Source organism: Balaenoptera acutorostrata, chromosome X, assembly GCF_949987535.1.
Source record: "Balaenoptera acutorostrata chromosome X, mBalAcu1.1, whole genome shotgun sequence".
NCBI lineage: Eukaryota > Metazoa > Chordata > Mammalia > Artiodactyla > Balaenopteridae > Balaenoptera > Balaenoptera acutorostrata.
This window is the reverse complement of record NC_080085.1, coordinates 127,924,618-127,944,967: the sequence shown is the minus strand read 5'-3', so window position 1 is coordinate 127,944,967 and position 20,350 is coordinate 127,924,618. Positions and strand designations below refer to the sequence as shown.

The 20,350-nt window shown below is 42.6% G+C and overlaps 1 protein-coding gene across 4 annotated transcripts in view; it reads right to left on the bottom strand.

Annotated features, from left to right (window-relative positions):
- The window catches only part of AFF2 (ALF transcription elongation factor 2), a 498,852-nt gene that overhangs the window by 325,619 nt on the left and 152,883 nt on the right, over positions 1-20,350 (bottom strand). For 2 of the 4 annotated variants that reach the window (XM_057538448.1, XM_057538450.1), the window contains exons 2-3: positions 10,688-10,820; positions 1,052-1,912 (exon numbers count right to left, since the gene is read on the bottom strand). In XM_057538448.1, the coding sequence (XP_057394431.1) occupies positions 1,052-1,912; positions 10,688-10,820 (994 nt within the window). The remainder of the gene's footprint in view (positions 1-1,051; positions 1,913-10,687; positions 10,821-20,350) is intronic. The other 2 variants (XM_057538449.1, XM_057538451.1) reach the window with 1 other exon arrangement.

The following is a 20,350-nucleotide window of genomic DNA, read 5'->3' as shown; positions in this document are numbered from 1 at the left end:
TGGACTTCTCTTTTATAAGGCAGTGCTTCCTGAGATAGTTAAAACATTTAGTCAGGGGCTTCCCTGGTGGCGCAGTGGTTGGGGGTCTGCCTGCTAATGCAGGGGACGTGGGTTCGAGCCCTGGTCTGGGAGGATCCCACATGCCGCGGAGCAACTGGGCCTGTGAGCCACAACTACTGAGCCTGCACGTCTGGAGCCTGTGCTCCACAACAAGAGAGGCCGCGACAGTGAGAGGCCCGTGCACCGCGATGAAGAGTGGCCCCCGCTTGCCACAGCTGGAGGGAGCCCTCGCGCGGAAACGAAGACCCAGCACAGCCAGAAATGAATAAATAAATAAATTTTCTTTAAATGCTGTTTAAAAAACATTTAGTCATTCTAAACCCAGTGGGATTTTGGTTGAGCATAATGCTTTTGGCTTTGACAGAAGGGATCAGGTAGTACAAGAGGGTTAGGTAGGCATCTGTAGAAGAAGGTGATGCAGAAGGGAAGATTGAGGGATACGGAAGATAATGTTAAGATCTTGCCAAGGAACAGCCCTGCAAGCGCTCAAGAAACTACGATTCTTAAAGAATGCCTTCCACTTCCGCTTCCAGCAAATCACACTTGTACATCCTTGTACCTTAAGGAACTTCTGTGTTTTATGTTTATGATACGCTATCAGTTAGTGAAGGCCTAGGGTGACTCACAGTCTTTTCATGTACCTCATCCTGCTTATGACAATGAAAATCTCCAATGTGATTAATTTGTACAGAATATTACTACAAATGCATTCTCTGAAAGTATTTTATAACTCCAACTTTTCATTCACTCAGACTGACCTTGTCTTTTGTCATTCCAAATTATGGAGATTTAACTGTATTTGCAGAGTGTTAATCAGTCAAGTCACAAGTGACAGAAGATCAAGACTCAGACTCTGACCTTGAAGAGTCTCATCTACAGCTCAAGAAGGTAAATAAGAGCTGCTTGGGAATACCTGATTATAGAGGTTAGAGCAGTGAACTAAAAAAAAAAAAAAAGAAAGAAACAAAACAAAACTTTAAAAATTACTTACTTCACTCGTTTGGAGAATCGTGAACTTTGGCAGTTTAGTCTTTGAACCGGGTGCACTGGGTTTGCCATCCAAGAGTGATCCAAACGACAGATGCCCAAAGCTGTTCTCGAATTCAATCGAAGGTTTCAGCGTGGGAGAGATGTCCGGGGCTTGGTCCTGACCATCCATGGGTCTGACATATGCGGTTGGTTTTTGCTGCCCCACGCTTGTTTTGCAGTAAACCCCTGGTGGGAAGTTCTGAACCGAAAGGCCACTGCTGGGAGCTAATAAAGAGGAGGCAACTAGGGGAGACCCAGGCGCTTGCAGTGTAAATTCAGATTCTTCTGGTGAGTTGGACTGAAAGATTTCTTTGAAAGTATCCCCTCCACTGGACTTGAGATTATTGTCTTCCTTTGCAGGTGGGTTTGACTCTTCAACTGCTCCAACTTGAGGCTGTTCAGCTGGGTAGACAAAGAAGTCTTCCAGTCTGGCTGGGGGCTGGTCCTGTGTTGACGGCTGCATCTTGTTGGGCTGACTCCCAGCCTGGCTGGCCGGTACAATGCTAGTGTTCTGACTGTCTCGTGGCCAGTCAGGTTTTGACTTCCGGTTGCTGTGTATTAGAGTTGAATTCAGTATCACAACAGAAGGTGGAGGCATTGGCGCCGAGGAGTGAGTGCTATCCTGATGAGGTGGGATCATTCGGTTCTTTTGTTCTGGAAAAAAGCTTGGTTCATTTTTGTTGATGGGAGTCTGGGGCACGGAATTCTTTGGGATTCCCACTAGATGATTCTGATTAGAATGGTTAGTTAGCAAATCCTTCATTTCATCATAGTTTCCCAGCGTGCTCTGGACTCGGTTGGCAAGTGCATCACCTTTGTTTGTCTAAAATAACAAAAAGATGGGGGTGGGAGGAGAGAGAATGAATAGGTTTGTGTTTCCTAACGTTAATGTTTCAAACAGATGTCTTAAGTAGACTAGCATATAGGGTTCTTTAAAATTGTCATGCTGACATATAATTTCATACGTTTCATGGGCTATGTAAGAAAAAAAAATCAGTAACACTATTGAAAGAGCCTCTTGGAATGAGCTGTGTGATTAACGTCTGTATACTCCCTGGCCTGTTCTTAAACACGCTCATTGGGAGAAAGTTTTAAATTACGTTGCTTACGAATTTTATTAGCAAAATAACTTATTTTAGGTCCAATGAGTTGAACTGTACATTCTACACTGTTATTAACAACTTCCGCTTAGTGATCATTGGAATTATAATAGAATGTTCGACTTATATTTGTTCTTGACACGTCAGCCCTTCGTGCTACATTATACCATGAAAAAGCCTTAGCCCGTTGGATAAGGAAGTCAGTTAAACTGTGCTATCATGACTACATTCAGTTTAGAAAAGGCATGGGCTTAAACAACATTGAATTGAGCTAACTTATGACTAAAGTGAATCCAATTCTTTTTAATCAAAGATTGCATAAATTACTGGTGTCTGCCTACATATTCTGGGGGCAACTGTGTTTACGTATTGATGATTCATACTCGTTTACTTTGAAGTGGTGCAAACTGTTCATCAACAGTGACTCAAGCTCTCCTCTGTCTTTTCAAGGGTTTAGAAGAATTTATTCAAGAATTTAAACTGTTGGTTAAGTAAATCAAAACAAAGTCCGATTTTCAAAGTTGGCAACTACATCATTCTATGGAGAATCAACACGAGGACTTTTTAGTATTCTCTTTACCTGCCAAAGGTGTTATCAAAACCAGCTGCTGAATTCAGAAGGGCAAAGGGCTGCTTTGCGCCTAGGCTGCACTATCCTGGCCCAAGATGTTGCAATGAAAGAAGGCTACCAGCATCCATGGAGCTACCTGGCAGCAGGGCCAGTGCCTGGGGAAGACGGCCACCCTGTGTAGCCTCCACGTCCCAGGAGTCATAGGCAAGCTCTCCAGGCACAGGAGGGGGTGACCACCTCCCCACTGATACAACCTCCACTGAAGACAGATGTTTAACATCTAAGGTTGCTCACACGCCCTTAACACCTGGTGTGGAGCCCAGGCTCCTGGGGTACACAGGGTGTGTGCCTATTCAAGCCTGGCATCTCAGGCTAAACCTAGGATGTAAGGCTGTGTGCTGCTCTCTGTATGTCAAGATGGGAGAGTGTGCGGATGAATGGAGGGTGAAGTGCTGGAAATGGATGAAATCACCCAGGGAAAGGAAATGAAGGATGAGAAGATCAGGCTCAGGAGAGAGCCCTGTGGAACGTCAACCTTTAAGAGACTAGGAGAAGAGGAGGCCCCAGCAAAGGATACAGAGAAGGAGCAACCAGAGAGGGAATCAAGCTGGGAACCTTGGCCTTGTTATTACCATAATCCCCACATACTGGATATAGCATTCGACTCGGGTCACGTGGCAAATCATATTCAAAGACTAAGGAAAAGCATGCTAATGATATGCTAAGAGGGCTCCATGGGGGATGGGGAGTTTTAGAAATCAAATAAATATATGTCAGTTTTAGTTTTCCTATCCTCAGGAACATCTTATATTGCATCACATGCAACCTTGGTGCTGAAGGAGTGATTAAACAATTACAGTTCCATATAATCCTCAGCTGAATAATCACTCCATTTTCAGAAGTACATTTGAAAGGCATAATTTAATAGGTAGAGAAGGGTAGAAATCACTTTTATTCCCTGAAAGTTCCTAGGTTTGTCAGTTTTAATGGCAGAAATTACTTTTCAGCTAAGGCAAGAATAAACTCTTTGTATACAGCAGTCTCCTTCAGCGGAGGTGCACAAGGAACCGTTTGGGCAGCAGCCAAAACCGGCCTCTATTCAATCCCTAAATTCAAAACAAAGAGATTTCATTGTGGTCAGGGCCCAGTAGAATTTGATGCAAGCTGTAAATACTTGCAGGGTTGTTCTGGTCCCTCAAATAGTTTACCTCTTGGACCAGATGATTGCCTGATAAAAACTAATACCTGCTATCTTCAGGATCTGACCCAACAAGGGGAAACAACACCATTTCATTTCCTATTTTTAAATGCCTCCATTTATATTGTCTCCTTTAATGAATTAAGACATGCTTCCTTCCATTAGACAAAGAGAATTCTATAACCTTTCCCTTTTTGCCTTAGCTACCAGGAAGCTCAAAGTTATTGACCTTTCATTGACAGTTCATTGATCATTTACCGAAAATTCTTTGAACTTTCATTGAAAGACAGTTCTAGAGAATGAGAACTTTGCCCCCAGATGTCACAGAGGACACCACAATACCTCGAAGTTCTGAGAAGTCATTCACTCTCTCCGGGCCAACATCATCAGGACCCAAGAACCTCAAGGCCCATTTGTTTGCAAGCAAGCTAGTCACATCCCTGTTCATATTTCAGCAGTAAATAAAAGGGACATGTTCATCTTATCTTCAGTGGAGAGACCCTGCTTAGGTTTTAACGTCTCTTCATTTCGGTTTACTGTTTTACTGATCTGGGTTTCTGATGCAGGCTTAGAATTTTTTTCCATCTCTAGGTTTTAAAATATGCTTGAAATTAGGAGAATTTCTAAGCTGGCCAATGTCTAAAACTGTTGTCTACATGACTAAAATTAGACGAAAATTGAAAGCTCTCCAAATAAGTCTAGAAAATCCACCTCCTACTACATAGGGTCTACTACAGTTATGATTTCTTTTCCAGCACAAAACTATGAGCTTTTCTTCGAGGTCAGAGACTACCTTTTATTCATCTTCATGTCCTCAACACTTAGTACCATGTCTGATGCATACTAGGTACTCAGCAAATTGTTACTGAATTGACCAAAATCAAATTATAAGTCATACCCTGCCTATATCAATAAAGGATTTGCAGTGGCTTGGAGTAAAGGGTACATAACCAGAAAAGCAAAGGTTAAGCTAACTTGGTTACTGTGATTGAACATCAAATTGAACTTTGAGCTTCTTGGTAGCTAAAGGCCAAAAGAAAAAGCTCATAGCTTATAGAATTCTCTTTGTCTGATGACAGGAAGCACATCCAAATTCATTAAATGAGATAAACGTTTGCCAGATACTGAAACGTGAAAAGGAATTCTTCTCATTGGTTCAGTTACAAGGTCACGGGAACCTCTGAACAGTAAAACAGGTCGTTTTTTCAGCACCAATTTTACAGAAGATGCAAAGACGTTCTTCACATGGCTTTTCCTTATGATGACTAAAAAGCAGGAGCACTGGGTTAAAGTCTAACTCGGTGAAGGCACGTCTGCACGTGGAGTTACGGGGCCAAGTTAATAGGTCCAACCGTAGGGCCTTCCTGTACACTAATGGCATAAGGGGTGGACCTGGGATAACCTGGGGGGATGAAGGGAGGTCAACTCCCTTCAACTAGCTTCCTCACACAGTAATTGTCTCAGAGGGACTTGTGACCAGAACTACATAGCAGATAGTTCAAGGTTGAGTTCACTGGTGACACTTTCTGAGTTGCTGATTGAAGGAAGACCCGTAACAGACGTACTGTAGCTACACGTAGCAATTACCATGGTCATTCTAAAACACACACTGGTAAATTCAAAACACTCGTGAGGCTGGGTTAGGCACAGAGGACACACAGACACACAGCCTCAAGAAGTCCACCACTCAACAATCTCAAAATAATTAACAATACAGACCAGGTCGTCAGAGTCAACTCTCTGCCTCCCCAACACTGGAGGTGGGTAACTGTCAACCAGTTTTTAAATTTCTCAGGATGTCGATATCAGATCTACTGGCTAGAAAACCCAACGGGGCCTGAAATACATTTATGTACACCTACACGATGGACTCTCATTATACACCATAGCAACTTCTGGTTCGCACTAAATCGTCTTCTTCATCCTCCCGAGTCTTAAGAACCTTTTTAAGGAGCAAGGGATTCTTAGCAGTCCTGATTGCACATTATAAACATGGCAAAAATGGAAATTTAGCCATTTCAATCAATTACAGGCTTCTTTCAATTTGGCCAATTCTTTACTTCCCGTTCTTGATAATTGGTTGATTCCTTAAAGGTAACCTCCACAGCCATTATTTTCTAAGTAATCACAATTTCTCCATCATCAAGGAAATGCATTTTCCAAGTATTTTCAGGCATAAATTACATGTCTGGTTTGTGGCTCAAGACTAACAGCACTCCTTCATTTAAGCTTTTTGCCTCTTATTACTTCGGGAAATGCAGAGCTGCCTCAGTTTGCTTCTAATGTTATCTACAAATCAGTAATATAATTTCATTGCAAGACCAGTGTGCTAGGAGACTATTGTACCATGGTACTTCTTTTTAATAAAAGTAGCAAAATAATTTAAGTTTTGAGGTTCATTTTTTTCTTTTATTTCATTGTGGCTAATTATGTGATTTAGTAATTCCTTTTTTTTAATTCTAATATTTTTACAGTTAATCTCTCTAAGCTGTAAGTTGCTATTTCTTTCCCTAATTAGAATAATGCTAATACCTTGAATTTGTATAGCACATTATGGATTTCAAAGCAAGGTTTCCGCGGATTGTTTGACTTGATCGTCACAATCACCGTGTGAGTCAGCAGAGGCGTTCTGGTCTACTCTGGCTTCTACCTGCCCTGACCCAAATGACCTTGGATAAGCAATTTAATGTCTCTGCACCTCGGTTTCCTCATTCTTGTTGAGCTGCAAAGAGCTATAAAATGTCAGCTGTTGTTGTTGTTATTATCAGTTATTTTTTCTATCAGCTACTATTATTCACTTCAGAGAAAATGAAACTCTAGGTCAGAGAAATAAAGTTTCTTCCCCAAAGTCACACAGGAGGTAAGCTTATCGGGTCTTCTGACTTCTTGTCGAGGATAAACAGCTTCCTGTTACAGATATGGAATCACACTTACGCGGATATGAAGCTGCAGAGAAGCTCACCTCAAATTCCTCATGGGAAACACGGGGAAAATGCATACCCATTTGCTGTAAGGACTAAACAAGCACATGTAGAAAGCTCTAGCACGGTTCCTAGCACACAGGAGGCACTTGGTGCATGCCAGTTCCTCATCCCTCCCCGTCTTTCCACACTAATCTAGACACGTCAAATGGCTTCACATTTTTCAGGCACTTTTGAACACATCCTTTTCAGCAGCACAGCACAAACTCAGATTTCAAAGCAACAAAAGCAGCCACAAAGGGATGTTACCCACCAGCACCCCAGTCTAGGGGTGGTCAACATTCTTTCCATTCTGGGAGTGGTAGAGATGAAGCCAACAAGGGAAAGAGATCAGCCAGGACCATGAGAGATCACCATTACTTCTCTCTGCCAAGAAAGGGCCGTGGGTCCTAGGGACTGATGCTCATTGGCTAGTTTATGAACTACCAAAGCCATCGGATAGGCGATCGGGCCTTGTTTTAGGATTTAGAATGGCAAGAAGTTTCCTGAAAGTCCTCATCAACCACCAGGAATTTTGATTTCTAATTTGGTAGGCATTCCTACCACAACCCTCAGGAAGAGTTGTGGTAGGAATGTCCTCATTTCTACCGGTGGACCACAGGCCAGCTCTAGAACTCCCATTGCCACTGGCATGTCCAGATACGCCAAGGGTGTCCACACCAGTCCAGGTCTAGGGAGCCTTTAGAGGTGTGCATCTGTTCTAGTATCACGATATGGGGGAAAGGAGAAGCATACTGCCCAGTGATCTCCCAGGAAACCCTGAACATGTACACAGCACAAGATGGCAGTCAGTCATCAAAGCACCAGTGAAAGGAAGAGAATTACCAGGTCATCAACGGTTAGCATTATTCCTTTCCTTCACAGTCTCGACTCCAGAACAAAGGCTCTTCCCCATCAAGTAGCATAAAGGCACCAGGCTACTAACCACACACAGACGTGGCCCTGCCCTAGACTAATGCTCCCATCTGTGTCTGTACCTGATGTACTCTGGTCGTATCAAGACAGGTGACTTTTGAAAATGACAATGCTGATAACAGGTTCTTTAACTGCCTACTCAAAACTACACTACTTACATCTAAAAACAGATACGCATCTATATTACAGGCTTGTTAACGAGAAATGGCCTTTACCTTAAAGGTACAAGACCATTAATTCCACAAGACTTAAAATTATAAAGGGGGAAATAAGCCAAGGGTTCTACACCTCATAATAGTGTTAAGCATGGAGTAGATATTGAATTTTCAGAATGAGCCCTTTGAGTAAAGCTCATTTTTCTAACCACTCCGAACATAAGAGGTAAAACTCATCTGGTCATTCCTCTTTCTCAAGAAGGGATGAGGCATCTATCATCCTTTGACCTCTCTTCCACTTCCTAGAAAATATGGAGGCCACAACTTCTTATCGTGCCTCCAATCTCCCTTCCACTCTCCTGCTTTTTCCTCATCCTAACATTCCAGTCCCGTCTTCCTCCCCAAGGCTCATCACTCTTCACATGCTCTCAGTTTTGTATTTTCTCATCTCCTCTGGGACCTGGCTCTGCTCATCATGACCTCTCCCTCCTGTGTGTTCACCCTCGCCTTCTCCACTGACATTGGTTCCTTCCCCACTGACATTGGTTCCTTCCCATCAATCTCTAAACATGTTCACGTTTCTCTCCCCTTAAAAAAAGCTTCCTTCCAAATAATTGTTCCCCTTCCATTCTAATGTATCTTCCTTTCTTCCTCCCTCCATACAAAGACTCTCTGCAAGATCAAGTCTACATTCACTGCCTCTCTTTCTTTATTTCACCTTTTCCCCGTTTACTCCCCAACCCACAATGACTACCACCATCACCAAAGAAAACGACTCTCCCTTTCACCCCTTAAATGTTGCTGCTCCTCAAGATTCTCTCTTTGTCTTTCTTACCCAGCCATCTGGCTTAGTGATAATACCCGTTCTCACAGCTTCCACTGCCACCTACATAATAACACCTAACTCTCTCTCCTGACCACTCTCATTAGCTCCAGATCCATACACCCCAAGCCTACTGGACATCTCTCCCTTGACATCCGCTGGCATCTTAAACCCAGCATGCTCAAAGCAGAATTAATTACCTTTTCTCTACAAGCACCAACCTTGTTGTCCTCCTGAACAACCTGTTAATAACACCAGCCTCCTCTCAAGTCTAAAAGATCGGAATCATTCACTCCTATCACACACTCCCCACCTCCAGGCAGACACCTGTCCCATCACTTCAACTTCCTGGCTCTACTCTAAATCCAGCCTGCCATGAGCCCCCCTCAGCCAACGACAATAGCTTCTTTATCTGCCTCTAGTTTCCCTTCCCTCCAACCCACCACTCTCCACACTTCCAACATCATCTTTACAATTCTTTGTCTGTCCCAGCCATGTCCTAACTTTAAAACTTGTGATGACTTCTCTTCATGTACAGACTCGTATCCAAACTCCTTGGTACGAGGTAAGAAGTCTTCGGGCATCTTTCCCCTGCCTACCTCTTCAGCAGTTACCATGTGGTCATGCCCTCACTCATTCGTGATGATCTCTGCCACTGGACAAGGAATTCCCTGAAGGCAGGGACTACGTCTTATTTCCCTTTGGACACTAGTCTAAGACGTGGCTGGCACATAGTGGGCCTTCAATAAATCCTTGTCAAACTAACCATATCTCTACATGCACACATTCAAAGGCAGTATAGAAATTAAATCAATTGAGATAGGAAAAATGGATTATTAAGGATTATACTATTATTGACAAATTGAAAACTAATGGTCTCTTTGTCAGACTTACCAAATTTGGAAGGCACCTAAGTGTCTCAATCAAGAGCTGCTTGCTTAGTCTGAACAAGGCACCAAGACTCTGGTCTCACTAGTCACCAATCCAGACAGCTTACTGTCTACCCCAGTCACTGTCTCCTAAATGGTGCTCTTCTAAAATCACAACTCTTGAACATTTTCTCTATTGTTGTTTTACCTCTTAGATCATTTGTGTTTCATTACAGAAAATTACACTGCTAGTAAATTTCAATAAAAACCAACCAGCTGCCAGCAATTCACCAAGATTCTTCTCCCAACCCCACCCTAAATAGAAAGTTCAGAGGCAGTCACTGTGAAATCAATACTTGTAGACATACAAGTCTGATCATTATTGGAGCTACACACTAGCCAGAATACCACTAGAAAATCAACCTAGCTACACTACCTGTTCTGGTTGAGGCAATCTCCTAACCCATGATTATTAATCACCGGGAAAAAATGATTGGCTTTTCCCTTTCTCCTAGAACAGTGATTTTCAAAGAGCACTCAAACCACTGAACAGCTGCCAACAACCTAAAATGGAAACAGAAAGCAGTGGCCTTGAGATGGATGGCACTGATTGGGAGGAGAAACAGACATATCCATTGACATTCTGATGAAGTCTTCAGGGGCTGCCATGCTGATAATCAAAGTGAGACAAAGTGTCGGGGGCACTCCTTGCTGTAGGTAGTGCTGGGCAGGAAAGAATTCTTTGGAGACAGGAAGTCTCATAAGTCCCTTGCAAATCCTACTGTGTTCCCCCAAGAAGATGGAATTTGTCTCTGAAGACTTCCTCAGAAACTTGCCATTGCCCCAAATACAGCATATGTATATATTTCATTTGTAAAATATATTCTCCTGGAGATGATTTGGGTGTTTTAAAAATAGATTAAATGTTGATTAGTGCATTCAAAAATATAACAAGCAACCATTTTCCAGAAAGATAAATTACATACATATTCAGCTACCTTGTAGGGCTCCCCAAAAAGATCAAAGCCTGAAGAAAAGAGATCGTCTTCTTGCTGGACTTCTTGATTCCTCCGCTCCCATTCCCTTTTCTTAAGTGCACTACGGTCTTGTTCATAGTGACTGACATGCAAAGAAAAAGACAAAAGGAGACAAAGATGAATTAGTCATGTAAGTTATTTAGATCTCCCTTGTTATCAATAAGAAGAAAAAACAAAAAACAAGCCGAGGCTACCCAAACTGATACTGCATAGAGAGCAGGCCTCCTTTTCTTTATTCTCAATGGGTTTAAGACCCTGACCAGTTCTTCAGAATACAGAAGAAAACAGAAACTTGCTTATTAGAAACTGTACTCGTGACCACTTAAGTATGGCATAATCCTCTTCCCTTGTCCTTGCTTGATTACTACAGGCAATTACTGCAGAGTCCCCCAAAGTCAGTCCACTGTGCAAAAAAGTACTGAATTCAGGTTGCATTGTGTTGCCAACTGCCTAGGGCTCAGAATTCACAGATGTCACGAAGTCCTAAGGGAAAGGAATTATCAAATATGTTATTGTGGATAAACTGGAATTCTGTCCTGGGCCCACAGCCAGTGTTAGCCTGTGGTAATGAAATCAAAGGAGAGGGAATTCCCTGGCGGTCCAGTGGTTAGAACTCCGAGCTTTCACTGCAGGGGGCCCAGGTTTGATCCCTGGTCTGGGAACTAAGAATCCCGCATGCCACGTGGGGCTGCCAAAAAAAAAAAAAAAAAAAAAGAAAAGAAAAATCAAAGGAGAGTTTAAGAACATCTTCAGAAGTCTACAAAAATCCAAGTCACTCAATCAGTCACACTCCTTTTTGTTTTGTGGGAAACTGTTTACAAAGAAAGGGGTCTGGCTTGACCAACAAACTACTAACAATGAGAAGAGGTGTAAAAACCTTTGAATGACCTTAGGGCACAAATGTTTTATAAACACCGTGTAACCCTGACTCTCATGACATTTCAGGCTTTCCCATTGTAGGATCAGTACCAAAAGCTTCCAGGCTATATCTAAGATACATTCTGGGTCCTTGGCTTTTATAGAATGGAATGCTTCCTTATTAAGAAAACAATTATTTTCTTCATCATGCAAGACTATGCATACTAAACCATAATTTGTAAGTCTCACCGTAGTGGATTTTATTTTGTTCATTGGGTTCCCCCCACTCCGCTTTTGATTGTAATTCCACTCAAAGTGAGTACATATACACTGGGAAAAGTTCAATTATATAAATGTACATAAAATGCCTAGCAGGTGCTGTATAAATGTTGCTTTCCTTCCCCATGTTAATACAGGTATCCCCTGCTTTCCAAACGTTTGCAGTAAGCCACTTTTACGAGAGAGCTGTGTTAGTACCTTTTCTCGCTAACGAAAAAAAAAATCCGAAGAGGATTTTCTCTTTTACAAAAAACGTCATTCCCTTACTAACATAGGTCTTTCTTAAAAGCAAAGTGGCATAATGAGAACTTGCAGAAATTGGGGGGATACTCTTCACTTTTACACCATTTTGCTTATGAAAGTTTTCATAGGAACACTCTACGTTAGGCCAGCGGACGAAACCTGTAATGTCATGTGAAGACTTAATTAGGTAATTGACATGCAAACGAACATAATAGCTAAAGGAACTATAGAGATATACTGATATAATATATAAGTACAGTTGACAGGTTTTGAATACATTCCAAACCTTAATACCTATCATTGGTAGCCTAGTTTGCTCATGAGTATCATAATGTTAATTTACAAAATAAGAGCCCAGAGCATGCAATATCCATGGCAGCTTAACTAGATATTGATATAGATGGAGTGTAACAGGTCAATACACCTAACCATCCGCCTTTCTCCACAGGAATACGTGAACTGACAAATTCTAAGTGACTTTGATAGCCTTATCTCCTGGATAAACAACACTTCATTTCCCCATCTAAAAATCGTGGCAACATTTATAGGATGTTTACATGGACATTATCCTTTCATAATGCAATGCATGCCAGATACAGAAGAGCTCACCGGATCACTCATAGGTATGCCCAGCAAATGTTAGCACCGTCTGGGAAAATCAAAGACCCTCCAGAGCTCCACCCAAAGCCCAGGCCTCACATCTGGGCCCCGCCTGGTCAACAAAGACGCCGAGTCCAGGTACTGAAAGCCAGCCCATCATTCATAGTCCCAGATGCCATCCACAGGTATTACGTTTGTTGGCATCATCTGTCATTCCCATTCACGAGTTGAGATCAGAACCCCAAACAGCTGCCGTGTGATGCAATGTCTCTGTGCTGGAGGCTGATGGGGAGTCAACAGTAACATCTGGGGCCCAGAAAGCGTGGGGCACAAGACTCACCCTCAGCATCATACACTGGCCCTGCGTAACCTGAGCCCAGCGTCAGTTTGCCAAAATGTAAGAACGATGGAGTGTCAGGGGTGGGATGAGGGGACAAGTTAAAGCAATATTCAGTGGGGGTGGGAAGCTGGGAAGAGGGTTTGCTGCAGCCATAACGCTCCACACAAACACGAGAGCCGAAGCCTCATGCTTCCAAGGAACGCGAGCAAGATGTCAGTTTTCCAGCTCTCTGTTCATTCCTTGCACCTGACAGCCCAGAATGACAGTCCCGGGGATCCCATTTCATTGTCCCATGAGGAGAACCGAAGGACTTTGGTCTCTTGGCTTTGCAAACTACCTTCCTCCTCCTCTGAGGGCAAGATAATTAAAACCCGAAAGGAAAGAGAGGAAGAGAAGAAAGGAAACGTGCTTCAACATGCAATGACAACCCTTCGAGCGGCCGGCAGTCAGGGCACTTGGGGCTTTCGACCCAGGTTGGATTTGTTAGGCGGCTCTCGGCTGCGTTTTGCATCAGTTTCATTAAGCTACCAAATTCCAGACGAAAAATCTGAAGAGCAGATTGAGCGTGCACATGGGTGTTATCTGCTGCGTTTTTTAACACACATAACAAAGAACAGTTAATTCTCATATCTCTGGTGAGAATGAACTTAATCTCCATAGAGTTTCACTGCTCTTGGAAGGCAACCAAATCTCTCCCGTTTTTTTTTCCTTTCTCGCTCAGCAGGGCGCTGTACTGAAAGCTTCACTGGGCGAAGTATAATGAGGAACGAACTACAGGGTGGTGAGCTTTTCACAGTGCAGAACGTCACTGATTTCTGACTGAAACCAAAATGACTAATTTGAAGCACCAGCTAATTAAAACCCCAGCTAGGTATTTAGCCTCTTGTTACACCTACTGCTGTTTATAATTATGAGGACCTCTTTACCTACTCAATTAAAGTTCTTCGGTTTCAGGGAGGTTGTGTTTGAACCTGTGAGCCCTGCAGAGGCCACAGGAAAGCCGATGTCTGTCCCCTGATGATCTGATGCCCCTTTACACACCCGGGCTGGTTTTCCAACGAAAAAAGAAACGGGTCCACGGCCCACGAGGAAGTGCTCAAGCCAGAAATCGGAATTCATCACCATATTACTGGTCTGAACGATTCAAGTTTCCTCACACTGATGAGGAGAGGGTGCACCAGTCCTCTCAGTGTGAAAACTCCCTTTCGTATTAGGAAGTTGAGCCCCGAAGTGCAACTCGAGGACTCTGCACTCTTAGCAGGTGAGAATGTTCTTCCAACTGTTTTCTGTAGGATAGGAGGAAATCTGGCATGTTATGGTGACACCGAACACTCAAAACCCAGGGGGAGGGGCAAATCAGGGATATGGGGCTAAGAGATACAAACTACTACGTATAAAATAGATAATCTGCAAGGATATATTATACAGCACAGGGACTAGAGCCAATATTTTATAATAACTATAAATGGAGTATAATCTATTAAAATATTTTTTTTTTGGCTGTGTTGGGTCTTCGTTGCTGCACGTGGGCTTTCTCTAGTTGCGGCGAGCAGGGGCTGCTCTTCGTTGTGGTACGTGGGCTTCTCATTGCGGTGGCTTCTCTTGTTGCGGAGCACGGGCTCTAGGCGCATGGGCTTCAGTAGTTGTGGCTCGCGGGCTCTAGGCACATGGGCTTCAGTAGTTGTGGCTCGCGGGCTTAGTTGCTCCGCGGCATGTGGGATCTTCCCGGACCAGGGATCGAACCCGTGTCCCCTGCATTGGCAGGTGGATTCTTAACCACTGCACCACCAGGGAAGCCCTCTATTAAAATTTTGAGTCTCTATGTTTTACACCTGAAACTAATATAATATTGTAAATCAACTATATCTCAATTTAAAAATGCATTTACCCCTCAACCTAAAAAAAAAAAAACTTCAATTTACTTTTCATTGACCAAAGGCCTTTGTTTTCTGTTTGTACAGCCTATCTTCGGGGTTTTTTAAAAAAATATTTATTTATTTATTTGTTTGTTTATTTATTTTTGGCTGCACCGGGTCTTAGTTGCGGCGCACAGGTTTCTCAACTGCGGCATGCATGAGGGATCTAGTTCCCGGACTAGGGACCGAACCCGGGCCCACTGCATTGGGAGTGTAGAGTCTTACCCACTGGACCACCAGGGAAGTCCCTCAGCCTATCTTTTTGGAATCCCTGCATCACTGACATCTCCACTAGCTGATAGAAAAAGGACAGAAAGAACAAGTTCCATTTAACTATACATTTAACTCACCAAGGCCTTGAGTCACGTTTGGTTTGAGGTGCGTGGGTCCACTTACACGTGGATTTTTTTCAACAGTAAATAGTACAGTACCACGCAATCCACAGGTAGTTGAAACCGAGTTTGGTTGAATCCACGGATGCAGAATCGCAGATACTGAGGAACCCGTGGGTACAAAGGGCTAGCACCCCTAAGCCCGCGTTATTCAAGGGCCAACTATACCCTGTTACTCACTCCAGTGCAAGGCAGTGATGGTGAGAAGCTACTCTCTAGAATGGGTCTTTTATATTAGCTCTGATTTCACCCACCCATCGGTCTCCCTGGCCTCCAATAACAAGAGAACCTGCCCTCTTAACACAGGAGGAATCTACGGCCCTCTGGAGATGAAGGGAGCCATCCCAAGGCCTCATCAAGGTGGTGGCGAAGGAAGATGCCAACCTGTGTCTCTTCCATCTTCAAGTTCAAGTGATTTCTTCTCCTCCTCTTCTCCTTCTCTCAGATATTCTCCCATCCTCGTCCTTAAACTTGATCTTAGACTCAAGCAACTCCCATTTTCATCATTAGGAGCCACAGGTACATTCATGGGGAGATAAAACCCGGAACACACGTAGCTTCACTGAGATTGAGGAAGCTCAATTATGCCGTCTTCATCAGCTCACAGCGGCAGGACCCCAGGCTGATAATGCTGGCTAGTCTTTTAGAAGAGACACTGTCGTCATCATCTAGTTCTGGTCCCTTCATTTTCCGGATGAGGAAATTGAGCTCAGAAAGGCAATGGGCCTCACAGCAGGTGTGTGGCAGAACTAGGAGGTGGGAACTCGGGTTTTCTGCTTTCCAAACTAGTTCTCTTCCTAATACCCCGTGGTTTGTCCCTCCTGACTCTCATGCTTCCATCACACTCAAGAATAAATATTAGTCTCATTTGCACTCCGTTGGTCAACTTTCCTTAGGATTGTATTTTATTAGAAACTGTCAGTAGGGAAAAACTTTAGGAACTTCATTTGGATGCGAGTATAGAAAAACCATTAGTTTCCTTATACCAAAACGTACAGAACCTAAAGGGATTGTAAAAATTAACTACATATGTGGGAAGAAGCTGAGCAAATGAGAGTAAAAACCAGTTTAAGTCCATTTGGTTTGTATATTTCATGAAGTATAATCATCATTGCTTGCCTAATTTGGTTATTGTACAAAGCTAGTTGGGGACACATAAAGAAAAACACTGATATTTTAAAATGACAAGTTTGTTTAAAAATACTGCTAACTAATACAGGATTTATGGTAGTAACAATGTAAATGAAAGTAAATAACTCAGTCTCACTTGTTTTCTAATCCAACTGGCACTAAAACACCTTTATTTTGGCTAATATCTTTGTAAAAGCATAAAAAGACATATTTAATTCACCCAAGGGACAAACATAAGCTATAACTCACTCCTTCTGGTTCTCCTGAATGAATTTTTGCCTTCTATAAAATGTGTAGATATTTATACTTACTACATGTTCCAGAATTCCAAGTGGTACTTTTTTAAAAAATATCTAGCCCTGTGTTGAATTTGACACTGACCTAATGTCTGTACAGCTTCTGTTAGTTAAAAAAAAGAAAACCTCTGCTATTCAATACCTTCAAAATCACCCCCAAGTGAAATCCTTATTTTATCTGCTAATATCCATGAGCACTGCAATGTAAAGTCCTAACTCCCAAACTATTCTAAGCAGCTAAAACCAGGCCAAACTTATTTTGCACATATAGGGAAGACACACGAGAACCCTGGATCTGGGGATGTGAGTATGGCCTTGAAAAGGAGTTTCTATACATCAGGAGAACCTCTAAGTCCTGTTTCCACAGCAGGACTCATACGTACAACCATATATACAACTCTGCATACAACCACTCTCTTCAGCAAATGGATTCTCTCCCCCACAGACACTGGCTCTCATTAAAAAGAAAAAATCAAGATGGGAATGAAAGGACAGAAGACACACAAGACATTTACTTTCCATATCTGTCAGCTGCCCACCCAGTCATGCCAATTTCTTAGGTCTTCGGGAAATGGGCCAGTGCTCATTCTGAGAGCTCCCTTAAATCTGTGCTTTTTAAAATGATGTATTACCAACAGGGGAATATTAAACCTGTTTCCCTCCAGGGCACCTTGGGGATATCCCAGTCCCTCTACTTCTGAAAATGGAAGCAGATTCAGCTCACCCAGGAGGCTTGTCAAATCATCCTCCAGTGGGGTCAGGCAGACATTCCAAGAACCACTCCTCTTGTTTTGTTTTTGTCTCACCTCCTCTCCTTCTCTTCTGCTCCCCACCCTGTTCTAAAAATTATTATAACACCTCTATTGAGATATAATTCACAAACCATTCAATTCACCCATTTCAAGTATACAGTCAGTGGTTTTCAGTATATTCACAGAGTTTTGCAACTATCACCATGATATAATTTTAGAGTATTTTCATGACCCCCAAAAGCAGCCCTGTACCTTTTAGGCATTACCCCTGCCCTGAATTCTCCCTTCCAGCCCAGCCCTAAGCAACAACCACTAATCTACTTTCTCTCTGAATGAATTTGCTTATCCTGGATATTTCATACACATGAAATGATACAGTATGTGGTCCTTTGCGCCTGACTTCTTTCACTTATCAAAATGTTTTCAAGGTTCATCCACATTGTAGCATGGATCAATACTTCACTCCTTTTTTTAGTATCTGAATAATATTCCACTGTAGGGATATTCCCAGTCCTAAGTTACACCAGGCTCATTAAGGGGGTTCAATCTCGTGAGTTGATAATGATTTAACTGGGGTTCTCTATATCTCCCATTAGACTTTTTACTCCTTAAGGGAAAGGTCCATGGCTTCTAAGTCACTGACAGCACGCTACAGGTGATCACAGCAAACCTTCTTGTATATAAATAAGCAATGTCAAATACAGATATTGTGAGGAAGACACTTTTAAAAAGTGTTTGACTGAAGCTTAGGGCAAAACTATTTTGGCTAGCCTACCAAATTCCCCAAATGATGCAATACCTCTAAGAAATACCAAATACTCAAGCTGCAAAGATAATTGAATATATCTAGGAATGGTAAAACAAAAACAAAAACAAAAACAACCTAGTGAAAACCGAACCTGACACCAACCAAAGAAACAGGTTCTGTTGTTTCTAAAGAATTTCATAGTGTGTCCAGAAATGATGGTACCCAGATTCTTTGTAACTCTTTCACGTACAAGTCTCTTGATCATTAATAACTCATTTTACATTTCTAAGCCTCAGTTTTGTTATGTGTAAAATGGGAGTTCCTCTTCATGTGGTTGATGTCAAGGTCAAGTGTGATAGTGAACGAGGGAGGCTTCTGTAAGCTGGTAATGTCTGCTCACATGAGATCGTTGACACCATGGTCAGGGTCAACATGATCAGGTTTTACTTTCATCCCACAAAACTCTATTGCACACTAACTCGTGTGCTCCTCAGACACCCCTGATAAATTAGCAAGACAGGTATTGGTATTCCATCTAAAGATGGAAAACTGAGGCTCAGAAAATGGTTCCAGCCTATGAGAACTGCATCCAGGACACCGCTCACCTGATTTCCTAACCCAGAGCTCTTTCAAAAAGTCTGAGCTACAAGACCTGCATATGCCAAAGATATTTATGTGTAGCTTTCATGAGTTCTCTTCATTCCACAAAAACTAGAGCAAATTTTCCTAATTTTTGAGGTCTAATGTCTTTCTAGTAACAGACCAGGACAAAGTATATCTCATTAGATAGCCTTTAAAATCTTTTCTCTATAGGCTCAAAAATGATCCTTGAGATAGCGACAGGAAATTGATCAATGTATGGAATTAATACACAAACTAATATTGACGTGAGGTTTAAAGTAATAATTTTTTAAATTTAAAACATTTCTAAATATTACCAATCTTCTATAACCTGCTTCTCAATTTTGGCTGCACATGGGAATCACCCAGTGAAGATTTTATAAATCCCGGTGCCCAAGTCACACACCAGACCAACTGCAGGTGAATCTCCTGGTGCGGGGGACGGGGCGGGCCGGGGTTCCCAGGCGTCCAATATAAAACAACTTCTAGTCTTTGCACATGATAGGATCCTTCACATATAAACTTCTTTATTAAACCCATTTGGGTGTGCCTCAATTGGATGGACTTCACATGGAGGTAAATCAAGAGCCAGGCCCCGTTACGGAACAGATGTATTCTATGAAGCAGAAGTCTGCCTTGTTGGTCTATGCTGGCAGAAATGCCTGAAGGTGAAGAGCAGTTATTACAAGACTGGACTGTCATGCAGAACAACCACAGTAACACTAATAGCACTCTTTGTTCATTCCTTGCTCCATGCCAGGAACCAGTGCAGCCATCTTCAGAGGACTATCTTCTTTAATCCTCACAAAAACTCTGATGAGGCAGTGTCATCTTCACTTTGTAGATGAGGTGACAGGCGCCTGAGACCCCGAGAGGTTGACATGCCCAAAAAATGACACAATGAGTAAGTGAAACAAGCGGAAGAGGCGCTGAGGCTGCCCTATCCAGAGGCCACCCTCTTAGCCAGAAAGAAGATGCTAGTAGATAGGAAAGAAGGTCCCTGCCAGAGAGGCACATCCACACATTTGAGCTCTGCTCACAGGACAGCACAGCACAGTGGATCCAGGGGGGACAGCGAAAATCTGAACTCCCTGCTTCAGATTATCTAAGCAGAATATCTCAGCTTAGAGGGGGCTGTAGCAGCATGGTATAGATTCTTCTCCAAACAGCACGCACAGGTAGACACTCAGACGGATAATGATTGGCAACAATGTTGTAAGAGGGCACGAAAATTCCATTTTTTAGAGGATTCCCTTTCAATGGAAATGCCACTCTTTTATAGAATGACCATGACTCTGGCAACCCAAAGGTGTGCCTACAGTAGTACTCAACTCAACTTTCTAGAAGCCTGTTAAAATGTACTTTAAAAGCAATCGTTCCAGTGAAATTAAATTCTTTTGTCCTTGGACAATGTGACTGTTGGCTAAGAGACGCGG